At 40.9% G+C, this 12,815-nt stretch overlaps 1 protein-coding gene across 1 annotated transcript in view; it reads right to left on the reverse strand.

Moving 5' to 3' along the window:
• stc1 (stanniocalcin 1) overlaps positions 1-11,113 on the reverse strand; it is a 42,159-nt gene extending 31,046 nt beyond the window's left edge. The window contains exon 1 of the mRNA XM_048244407.1: positions 11,038-11,113. Coding sequence (XP_048100364.1) covers positions 11,038-11,068 — 31 coding nt within the window. The 5' untranslated portion in view covers positions 11,069-11,113. The remainder of the gene's footprint in view (positions 1-11,037) is intronic.
• Positions 11,114-12,815: the final 1,702 nt, after the last annotated feature.

Below are 12,815 nucleotides of genomic sequence, written 5' to 3' on the forward strand. Positions count from 1 at the left end.
AACCATTTACAATGCAAATGTGAAGACCACATCATGTATTAACATTTTACATGATTTTTCTTTAACCATATCAAGGACTCACCTAATTTTATTTCAACAAACCATGCACAATTGGGGAGAATGGTTGTAGCTTTACCCTAAACAAAATAATATGATTGATAATTGATGGAATTTCTGTTTATCCGGCTTTGGCTGAGGTGGAGGAAACCTCACAGATGTGCCAATATTAGGGAACACAGCATGACTTATCAGCCTCCTTCTCCTTTCAGGACAAGGACTATTATTTCTATAGTCCATATTTGTTTGAGCAGATGCATAATTTCTGTAATCAATAATGATATTTGTTTGAGCAGATGCATCATTTCTATAATAAATAATAGTATTTGTTTGAAGAGCTGGACAAAGACTAGGGATTTATAATAATAATAATAATAATAATAATAATAATAATAAAGCTTTATTTGTATAGCACCTTTCATACACAGAATGCAGCTCAAAGTGCTTTACATTTGAAGCATGTAACACAATAATAGTCAGTCAGTCATTATCAATCACTTTTCTTTGCTGTTTATGTTATACTCAGCAACATATCAAAAATATAGAAAATGACGCCATAAGACTGGCAGCCTTAACCCTCTTACCCCCCACAAGCACGCCATATGGCAACTGTGGCAAGGAAAAACTCCCATATTCCAGGAAGAAACCTTGAGCAGAACCTGACTTAATAGGGGGAGCCCATCTGCTTCTGGCTGGCTGCGCCCTCCAATAGTAGCAGATGTAGAATAATCCGAAAATGTAGTCTACAGGATAAGATGAGTTAACTAAAAGCTTTCCTGTACAGGTATGTTTTCAGATCTTTTTTAAAAATATTTACTGAACTCGCCTGCTTGATGTACAGAGGCAGGGTGTTCCATAGTTTGTAATTTGTACCCAATTCTGCATACAAAAGCTCTTCACTTAACCTGGGTGGACCCAGACGAACCTGTCAGCAAATTTGAATTTTAAGGTCCGTCTGGAAAGGATCCCATTGACGCTTGTTTTCGAACTTCCCATTTTACTACTTCCAGGGGCATAAAAAGCAGTGAAATAAAATTTTAATTGGTGCATTAAATTTTTACCAAATCGTTTCAGAAGTGCAGCAAACACATCTATCTTGTAAACAAAGGTTTTAAGCACAATTGTTTACTCAATTACAAAGAAAATGCACGTCAACAGTGGCATAAAAGTGGGTATGCTTATATGGCATAGAGCAGAACCATGGGGGCTTCAAAGCGATGGTAAAATAATAATAATAATATATTTGGTGCATTCTATATGTAGCTACTGTTGTACGTTTCTAAATCATTTCTGCATGTCCTCGATGTTAAATAACATTTTAGAGGACTAACAGGCTAGAGTAGGCGCCCTATCTCATAAGATTCTATTATAAAATTTTGACATAGAAGAGGGAGTGGGGGCGCCGTGAGCGCTGAGTGAGCAGGTACGAGTAGTGAGTTTTAGTCTATGGAAAAAGATGGATGAAGCAAAAAAGCTGTCGGGGGCTAAAATAGAAAAAGAAAGGGAAAATGAGATGGCATGTCAAGGGATGCGACAGTAGTTAAATAAGTGAATAGTGAAAAGCAACAGGTAGGATTTAAAGTGTGACGTCTGTGCTTGGAAGCACACGTTTCATGTTCATGCTATTCATGTTACCAGACTAACTAGCGTTTGCTAAGCATATGCCGATTGAAACAGCCTATATTCCATTCATAACTAGGTGGCTACCATGCTCATACTGCACTTTTAATGGCAAACTGCAAACAGAAATGACACACTAGCAACAACTCATTACATGATTCCATTTCCTAACAAGACTCCTTGTAATAACGTAATATTGTGCTGTCAATGTGGCGCAAACAAAGGTTAGAGTTGGATCAGCCTTATCCGGCTTTGTGAGCAACAGCTGGCAAAAGGACGTTATGAGAACCGTTTAGACTCTCTTAAAGTGACAATGCGACATTTAACAATACTTCAAGTTCAAATCGGCAGAATTTATTGGCCTTTTGTTTTACTTTAGTTGTTTATGTTTTTTTTGTTTTTTTTTTTTTGGGGGGCCAATTTGTTGATGCATACCCCTCAAAAACTGGGTAGCTGCGCCCCTGCACGTCCATATCTGTTTAACCCTGTTGCCATCAACACAGCCATTGATTGTGCTGAATGCACATGATTGTGATTGGATCCTGGGTTTTTGGTGATTTGGAAATCAGCGTCAATGGGATCCTTTCCAGACTGACTTGCAGAGCATATTCAAATATACCAACAGCTTCGTCTGGGTTCACTAAGAATCAGTGTTGGGCAAGTTACTTCAAAAGCATAATGCATTATTTATTACTTGTTACTGTCATCTTAAAGTAATTTGTTACATTACAATATTACTGTCTTTGAATTGTAAGGCATTACACTACGTTTACATTACTTTCACCAAAATCACAGGAAATATGGATTTGGTGTTCTTAATAGATCTTAATGTGTTCAATGCAGCTCATTACACGGCAGGAGGTGATGTGGTATGGCAGTGCAGTTATGGCTCATGGGACAATGTAGGCCCCAAAGACCAAAGGTCACTCACAACTTAATATAGTAAAATATAGCCATAGCGAAATTGTATGTTGACTTTAAATGGTTCTCATCATTGCTGGTTGCCTTTCCTTCCACTTACAGCGGTGTAGACTAAATGCAAATAGTTTGAGAATAATGGCTACGATCTTTGTCTGTAAAAGCAACATTTTAGTTATTCTCACTGCTTGAAATGAGAAGTATAGCCTAACCATGCTAGATCTGTTGCATGAATGGCAGAGATAACGCAAATTCCCTTTCTACAGTCGTCCAAACAAGGCAATCAAATTCCAGGACCAGCATAGATTACTGAGTAAAATATTACTGAAATTGTATTGGTAATGCCTTACATTACTGCATTACAGCAAAAAGCAATGCATTACTGTAATTACATTACATACATACTTTTTTAATGCATTACTCCCAACACTGCTAAGAATGTATTAGAGCAAAAAAACACAGGGCCCTATTATGACAGTCTACAGCGCATGGTCACTTAAACAAATTTCAGGGTGTGGTTTAGTTATGAAACGTTATGAAACATCCGGCGCACGGCGCAAGAAGGTGGGCCTTATGTTTCTTAATCAGGCATGAGTGTGTTTTGGGCGTAACATAATTTAAACCAGTGAGAATGACATCTGTCATTCCCTTTAATTGCGCGGAGCGCAACTTTAAACTGTGCATCGGTATTTTGACGGTCAGTGGCGCATTTGAAGGAATCTGCTTGCACAGGAGACTGTATGGAACAGTTATTCCACTAAACCATGCTTTACTAAAAGCTAGTATAGTATGGCCTTCATGCATTTGCACTTGTCTATTATTTGAACTCATTGGCAAAGTGAAACTAACCTCACCGTGGTGTCAGTCAACGACAAAACAGTTCTTCACAGTTAGATACTTTCACTATTGACTGACAATGGGTTAGCAGCGAAAACATAGGCTGGAAAAAGCAACACTTACCCTAATAATGTTCGAATGACTGAATAAAACAACGTTTATCCTGCAGTGGAGTTACTTATATCTCGTGATAGTGCGTCTTCAGCTGTGCTCTTGCTTAATCACTTTTAACCATTATTACCAATTTGCATATCAAAAATTGGTGAATATCATTGTGAGATGTATTTAGTAATATCTTTATTCTAATTATGTTTCCCATTGTAGCCTAATCGTGTAATTTGTAATGTTTTGCATGGATGTGTGCTGGTGCGCGTTCATGGATGATAGAAGGATGGTGCGTTGTGCACCCGCCCATATGACTGTTGATAATGCGCTCTTAAAATGACATATAAACAACTCGCCATGGACTTCTGACCAGGTTTCTCTTGGTCAGTGGCGCAAGTCTGTGTTAAACGTTCCACATACTCGACGCACCCGACCGGTAGCGCGACAATGTGACGTCACAGAAGCGCCGTAACCATTTATACTCACGCGTCGTGGTCACGATATTAGTTGCAATATTCTCCTGAACAGAGGTGTCACTGTTGTGAAAAGATTAATGCTAACTACGTTACACAGCAGAAGAAGCTGCATTAAGAAACACTAGTAGCAGAGAATGTAAACGGGCTCTGCTATTAGCCAGCCTCTGTGATGGTACTTCAGACTTTGGTTGCTACTATTCACAACTACCACCATCATTATCATTATCATCTAGTTTCCAAGGTGTCCATTCTTTTGGGTAGATAGATAGATGGATATATAGATAGATACTTTAGTCATCCCGAGGGAAATTTTAATAATTTAAACAGTTTAGTTAGCTGGCTAGCTAGCTAGCAGCTGGCTGAGTTTGTGTAATTTCCTGAAGTGGAAAGAGATTTTGTTCAGGCCTTAATAGATATCCTTTGTTTGAAAATAAATCGTTTCTATTCTTTCCTCTTAATTCCATGTGTTGCAACTCTCGCTGGTAACTTTGTTAATTTATCCAGCAAACTATTAAAAATTCACGACTGTATCAAAACACTGCAACTCTCGCTTGCCCTCGAACTAGTCCATCTTCCTGTTTCTGCTTTGTCGCGCTCGTCTGAAAAAAAATGAGTGGTGCGCTACCTCGCGCTACCTGGCTAAAATCCTGGCGCGCCAGCAAGATCTACGTCATTTTGACGTCACGGTGTCGCGCTACCGGTCGGGTGCGTCGAGTATGTAGAAGCCCTTAGTGTGCTGTTGATGTCTTTGCTCTGTACCCATGTCCCATGTTGTATTTTCTTTGTCTTTCAAATAATTGCTGCCATCTTGACTAGGACTCCCAGGCAGAAAAGACATTGTGTCTCAATGGGACCTTCCTGGTAAAATAAAGGTTTAAATTAAAAAAATTTAAAAAATGCGTTTTAGGTTGTGTACAATAGCGATTTTAGACAACGCGCCAGATCCCCTCCTTAGGTTGTTAATTGCCACACCCCCTGGCACATTGTTTAATATAAGAGACGTGTAAAATACGAATTTAACTTTGCGCCAGGCAAATAACTAGCTTTCCGCCATGCGCCATGTTGCGAAATAGCGCCCATAGAAACAATAATCTTAGAATGTTTCCATTCATACTGTCTGGAAGTCAGAAAAGTTTAAATGATGAGTAAGGTTCCAGAGCCTTGAACAATGTTGTTCCTTCATGGTTTTTTACATGCATGTCAGTGTTTTGTCTGTCAGTGTCTGATTATTTTGACTGTACAAAAGCTGTCCATTGCCTCAGCCTACAGTGTTCATAGTGCTGGTGACCCTAATCATAGCCTTATGACCTGACGTTTTATATAAAACCTCTACAGACAGATAACGGTCAACCTTATGTACTGACCATTCCAGGGTCAGAGATTCAGCCCAAAGGGAGCCAAATAGCAAGACTACAGCACATGCAGCGACTGAACTGTACCCTTTAGATAGGCTAGTCTGCTAACATGAGTAAATGTCCAAAAAGTAAATTATGTATATTTTAATTAACAGAGCGACTAGCAGTAATTTTCCAGATGCACTGAGAGGAGTGGCTCTGCATCTGTGCCTCCATTCTGTGTTGTTGGCGAGCCCCTTCATCTGAGGCACAGAATCCTGCCGCGAGATCCCGCAGTAGCAGCTGTCTCGCACATAAAGATGTAGTGCTTCTCTCTTGGAAGGCTAATGGAAAAACGCTGTGTCACTAACTCCCCACCCGTATTATACCTGTGTGTCTATTTTAGGAGCCAGGGGCCCATAATGCCTTGCATTTCAATGAGCCGAAAGACAAAACGAGCGTGCGCCAGGCTCGGGCAGCGATGCCTGTAAGCTCACGCTCATGTCGGCCATGCTGCGCTGCGTTTTGATAAGGGATATTACTCTGTCACAGACACCAGCAGCCAGTTAATCCAAAAGAAACATTGCCCCCTTTTTCCAATTTGCATGCTAATGGAGTTCTTGATTTCATCTGATAGGACAAGAGCAGAGCTATAACTTAAAGGTAAAGAGGACCCAGGGGGCGTTAAAAATAGCTACTGTTAGAAAAAAGCAAGGAGGAGGGGAAAATGTACATGCTGTTTCATTCTTAGGGTTGATATTGTTTCCTCTTATATATTCAGTAAATAATGTAATAATGGAGATATAGCACATATGCTTATGTTTACCTTTCGCCTAGTTCAAGAAATTATTAGATGCATATTAAGATTAAACAAATATGAAAGGATAACTGATTATATCTTATAGGACAACAGATAGTCACAGTAGTAGATATAGCACACCAGAGCTTGACCTAGATCTTGTGAGTAAGGCCACTTATCAGCACAACCCTATTTTGTCAGTTATAAATCAAATAAAAAAATAGACCTGCTATGTATATGATTCAGTATTCATGTGTCCCATACATTACTGTATGTAGATAGAGCACTTAAAAAATAACATCATTTGGTTGGTGAATGCTGCATTCCTTTGTTTCTAATGTGGTCCTCCAGCTTGCTCGCGGTTCCCATCTAACTAACATTCTTTTCTGAGAATGTGATGTTATTTGTTATTTCTTTTTGTGGATACATTGCAAGCCTTACATTTCAAACTCGGCCAATGGAAAATTTACCTCGGCTTTGGATTCCAGCAAGTTAAAGCTTATGACACACTGAGCTCCCGTTAAAGTGTGAATAAAGATATCTTAAAAGCACTTAACACATGCAGACAAAATTATATTACACCTACAGCATCTTATAAAGTTTGATATACAACATGTGCATTCTTAAATTTTGTCACTTTAATTGTTGTGTTGATATATTTGCACTGGAAATTACTTGGTTTGGAGACGGAAGAGATTCCCCTAACTTCACTATAACATGACATAGGGTTATTACTGAAATTTGAATGCAAATGAGATTAACATATTTTCATACAATCTCCAGCCATTTGGGGTGTTATGTGGTGTACCGATTCTCTTGAACTACTGAAGTAATGATTCGGCATGTGCATAGATATCTATAGTGAATAAATTAAAACATTGTTGGCACAGATTGGGGTTTTATCTTGAACAATGGATTCTATCTTTGTTTACATTATTATTATGTGTTCCATGCAGTAATGAAAAATGATCCATCTTACCAGCTACCACACTAACCAAGTAATTCACAATTGAGAATTATTCATATTTGTCCAGCATTCACTCAAATCCATTTACATTACAATTCACACACACTCTATGTTCCACTCGGAGAAGAATAAGAATAAGGCATGTGTACGATGGTATGTGTGTACATGCGTGTGTGTGTATGAGAAAGTAAAGGAGAGGTTGAGAGATGAAAAGAGGGAGATAGAGAGACAGACAGACAAGACAGATGATGAGGTTGAGAGAGAGCGAAGGAGAGGGAGAGAGACTGTGCGTGGGTGGCTGTGTTTGTGTGTCTCCACAAACTTCACACACAATCTTTCCCCCCACAGCTTCAATCCGGGGCCCACGTCGGGCTTAGCGTAATGCGTCACAGCTGTGGCCCAACAAATGAGCGTTGCGACTGTGTCATCCGATGCAACCGGAGCTGCCACTGTCATCCTCTTCGCAGTCGGGACAGGTCTGTGTCACGTAACGGTGCAGAGTCCATGAGTTTTTACTGTCAACAAATTTCAAATGGAGACACAGGACCATGAAAGTGGTCTTTGATCTGGAAACTGCACTCTCTGCCCTCGCTCCCGGGGAACAAGATGAGTTTCGGCCTCCTTCCTAAGTCACAGTGGCCACAGGAAAATCAGCAAGTCGATCGTTGCGTGCATGCCTGTGGAACAGGAGGCTCTCAAAGGCTATTTTAAACCAACGGATGATTGAAATACTCTTTACTACTCTCTTTTTTCAGTGAGAATGATATTGTTTGGATATTATCTGTTCGCAGTTGCTTTTGCGTATGTGTCTATTCTGACAAAAGAGGAGTCCATAAGTACATTTGGTGTGTGTGGTAGACAGAGAGAAGGAGAGGGGCATAATAGATAGATGGGGAATAATAGATAGATGGGGAAAAGTATTCAAAGATTCAAATAAACAAAAAAACAACCCCGGCTCTTGTACAGTTCTTCAGAAACCACTCATTTGCAGGTGTCTACAGCTCTGACCTGTTGTTTTCCTGCTGTTGTCATCCTTGACTCCCATCCCCATCCCATACCCCCCGTGTTTGCTAGCATTGCCTCATGTCTTCAGCGCCAAACAACAGAAACATTTCAGTCCCTGAATGACTTCGACCTCAGCTCAACATGATCACCCCAAAGACAAACACTTCCATCAAGAAGCCCTAGCCTCAAACGGTGGAATGTGGGAATGGTTGAGGAGCAGCGGCATGCCTCTGCTCTGGGAATCCAAGCCAGATGTTTGTATGTTTACTGGGGATGTTGCTCTGTGGGCACCGCTGTACACAACCCCCTCAACCCCCCCCCCCCCACCTCGCTGCGGCGGGAATATTTTCCATGCGCCCACTTCCATTAACCCTTCCATTTAGAAGATTGCGCTCCCGAATGGCTGTCACATGTGGAACGGTGGCATACTGAACGTGGGGGGTCAGATGCTGCGCTACATGGGCCGCTACAGAATGGGTGGCACGCTGCGGAGCAGTACCGTCCTGCTGATGAACACACATGAGCGTGAACACAGGATGCCCTAGATCCTCATTACGCATAGCAATCAAGAAAAGTAGTCCATTTTGAAGCCTGATCACAAGTCTGTCACATATCCTGTCACATATAATCCAGTTCCTTTAGAGATTTTATAGATCAGTAGGTAGTAATCTATATGTGATACCAAGCTGACACTTCAAGATACGAATTTGTGTAAAAGTTGGCTATTTAGTGGGCATTAGTACAGTATTCATTCACCTAATCTCACTTGATAAATTGCCTTGTTTATAGGATTATTTAATAATATTAATAATAATAATAATAATAATAATGATAAAAAAACACTATAACAGTCATTGATGTGTTTATAATCAATTTTATTTATTTTTATTCATCACTGCTTTCTGTGTACAGTGCAACAGAATGCCTAAAATTACATAATTCAGTGGATATCCCAGAAAGTCAGCCAAGAACAAGTTCACATGTAATGTCACCAAATAACTCCCAGAGGCTTCCAGTTGGAGTTCACTTCTTTCTATTCTTAGCGCTCCTTTTAAAAGGTCCCAGCATTTTCTCTTTGAAGATATTTTGAACCTTTCTATATTTAGAAGCGTTAAATCGATTTCCCCTTTGTTAATTGGTGGGAGACATTTGAAATTACTTAAGACAGAATTCCTCATTGAACCAAGCGGTTCTCGGATTCAATTCACCTTGATTCTATTTAGATTGTTTAATTAAAGTTCTTTAAAAGGCTACAACAGTACTTTAATTCACCTTTACCCTGAACCGGTCACATTCACTCCAAACGTTGTGTCTGGCACCTCAGCTGCCTGTGGTTAAAATAGCCGTCTAGACTGACATTCCAGTTCACTTTTCCTATCCTTTGCCTACTTTTGGAACCTGGGTACTTGTCCCTACAAAATCTTTTTAGTGGGTGTTTAGCAATTTGTTGTCATGGAATCCCGAAATACAGGTGAAGATATCTTCATTGTTTAATTTTCGGATAGATTTGTATTACAGAGAAGAAATGCAATATCGCCAGCACGTAGTTCTGTGATGTCAAATAAATATCCCAGACCTCCTCTAAATAAATGCGTGTGTGTGTTAGTTTCCTGGAGATTTAGTTAAAACACAGCTGTTTGGTCAAAGGCTTTTGCTTGCTCAAAGATATGGCTATTTTAAGCCGGGGAAGTGGAATAGGACATTGCAGGGGCTATGATTCAGCATTGCAAACCTGACACCAATCAAGCCTTTTCCACACAGCTGCTTCCGGACCCAAGCAACATTTTTTTTTTTTCTAGTTTCAACAAACCTTGTCATCGATCATTGAGTACCTGTCCAGTCCATGTGCATTCTTTCTCTGCGCTGTGCTGGGCGCGTGCGTGTGTGTGTATGTGTGAGTGTGTGTGTGTATGTGTGTGACAGCCAGCAATCAATCCATCACACGGCCATGGAGTTCAGCCTCTAAGTGGAAAACAGAGGTGCAATGTGTGGGAGCTTTGGCTTGGCTCGCTGTCCCATGCTGTCCTGCAGCTAACCAGTGTCAGGGACAGACAGTGTAACAACCCAGACTTCTCTGGTTCTCTGACATGGCCCAAAAGAGCCAAAAGAGGGCATTGTAATAAGGACATGGCCTGTCCATAACATCAAGATTGTGAACCCGTTTTGCCACCCCCTCCAATCCTCCAAGTCTCCCATGGCGTGGTCGCTCAGCAGTTTGGCAGTTCGGTGTGAGTGAACACAGATGGAGGTTTGCCCAGCAGTGGAAAAAAGGCAGAATAAACTGAGTCTAATGAAAGCACGATGGTGCAGTGAAAAGCCCGTCCAAGCCATCAATGAGCGAGCCTCCAGGGTAGGAAGATGTGCTGGGGTGTGCGTGCTGGGGGCTGGATTGGAGCCTGTGCCCCAGGAGCAGTTAGCCCACAAAAGGCTCCTGAGCAACCCCCCTCCCCAACCACCACTACCGCTACCACACACTTACCCCCCCACCCCACCCCCCAACACACACACACTACGCCCCAGCTCCCTCTGCACACAACACCTCTGGAGACTCAGTCAGGAAAGCCCCAAAACATCAGCTTGCAGGTTAAAGTAATTTCTAAGTCTCACACGGATGATGAAGCACTGATGATTATCTGCATACTCTTGGACTGCTTTTGTGTGTGCGTGTGTGTGTGTATGTTTGTCTCTCTGAGTCTACTATTCTGTTCGACTTCATTCCGTGCAACTCAAAGTTGAATTGTGAGTCAGAACCAACACACACACACACACAGGAGCCCCTTCTAGGAGCATTCCATTTTCTTTGAATCAATACTTTATGGGTGTCAATGAAATTATATTGGGCCATATGCTGTAATTCACAGGGAGTCTGGAGACATGGTCTTAAAAAGGGAGATGCTGACTCATTAATTTCAATCTTACCTTTTTTATCTGTTGTTCGTAAAGAATCCATTTGAAGAACTGGGGAGAGCTGAGGTCCGCGAAGGCCAGTTTTTAAAGGACACCACGTCTAAAAATCAATGTCAGACCATAAAAAAGAGCAGAATTTGTATTCACTAAGGACTGTGTAGTATTGTATGTAAAATGATTCTGTGGCACCAAGCCCACTACCTCTTTTAGTACATAACAGTAGCTGATCAAGGTCTTTCAGTTATGTCCTGCCCAAGCTTTAAAAGAGTCTTAATCACCTCTGATGTAAAATGTTAACGTTTTGCATATATACTACATTATGTAATGCAAGATGGAGACAGCACATAATCAATTATCACAATTATCGTTGGGGTGTATTTTTTTTATCTCACTCAAAAAAAGACAAAACTTTGGACTTAATTTCAGCATTCGTGTTTTGTCCCTCTATTTTCTTCTTCTCCAGTTATGGACATACCGATCTAACAATGAGCTTCAACTGCTTTCTTCTTTTCACATTTGTGTACACTGGTGAAGCACGTAGAGTAGCGGATTTTGACCTCTTCAATATGGCGACCAAAATACCACAACACAGCTGCTGCACACTTCCGTAGTCACCATATTGAAGAGGTCAAAGTCTGCTAAAAATGTTTTTCTTTTACTGACATCTTTAACATGTCACATCCAATGAGCATCACAGTCGACACTACAATCCCTGAGAGCTCCAGCCACACCCCCGCCCCCAAGTCCATCAAATATATGATAGAGATAAGCAAAGAATACAACAACACAAGGAGCTGATTTCCTGTCCTTGGAAGCCAAGTCCTAGAAAACTTCAATGAAAATTGAAAATGAAAAAAAAAAAGCTTTTAGTCTAAAGCTGGCTGAAGCAAATGAGAGTTTACTTGCTTTAAAGTTAAATATGCACCTCTGGTTGGTTTGGCCTTAATGTGCGTGCAGCTTTGCCCAATCTTGTGAAACACATGGTGCTCATTTAGCCGTCACATTGGTTCAAACGCAGCAAGTAAGTGTAAATAAAGGCTACTGGTGACCATTGAGAAAAACAAAAGACTTTGGTCCAAAGCAGTTTTGCATGAGTTAAGCCCTGAGTCAGAATACACTTTAGAAACACACAGACATTATGCATCATCACTTCTGTCGGTTTTGAGGAGTATACGCAGAACTGACAGAGAAGGCACACAAGAGCTTATCTGAGAAGACGTCATTAGTCATATGTCTTGTCCTGCATAGCAATAGGAGATCTAATTAAGTCTGTTAGATACCTTTGGCTCTCACCGCTTACTCCCCCTGCGCTGATGAACTATATCAAGAAAACCCTTGCTGAAGAGGTGATTAGATGACTAAACACCCAGTTCTCCACTTGGTTTGGCTTGTCATCAAAACACATACATTCTGTGGGTCACTGCAACTTGCTTCAGAGGCACCATCCAACTGGCAAGTTACCAGTTCACTTGCAATGTACACAAATTAATCAGTCTGAATCAGTGTGTGTGAGGGTGTGGAAGAGCATTGGTTGCATTGCTGCCTGACAATGGATCGGCCCGGGTTGGATTCCTGAACCCACCATTGGGAGGCCATGTCACTTTGGATAAAAATGCTTGCTTAATACCAGTCACTTTACTTTAATTGTACTTAAAAATGCAAAGCATAAACCAAATGCATAAACCGTTCATGTAAGGATATTTATATCGGCTCTGTGCTCATTTTACTCTCTAGGTTGTAGACTTCTACTTAATAGTTTTTGGTGATAATATTATTGGCTGGTGCGCATA

The sequence above is a fragment of the Alosa alosa genome, chromosome 5 (assembly GCF_017589495.1).
Source record: "Alosa alosa isolate M-15738 ecotype Scorff River chromosome 5, AALO_Geno_1.1, whole genome shotgun sequence".
NCBI lineage: Eukaryota > Metazoa > Chordata > Actinopteri > Clupeiformes > Clupeidae > Alosa > Alosa alosa.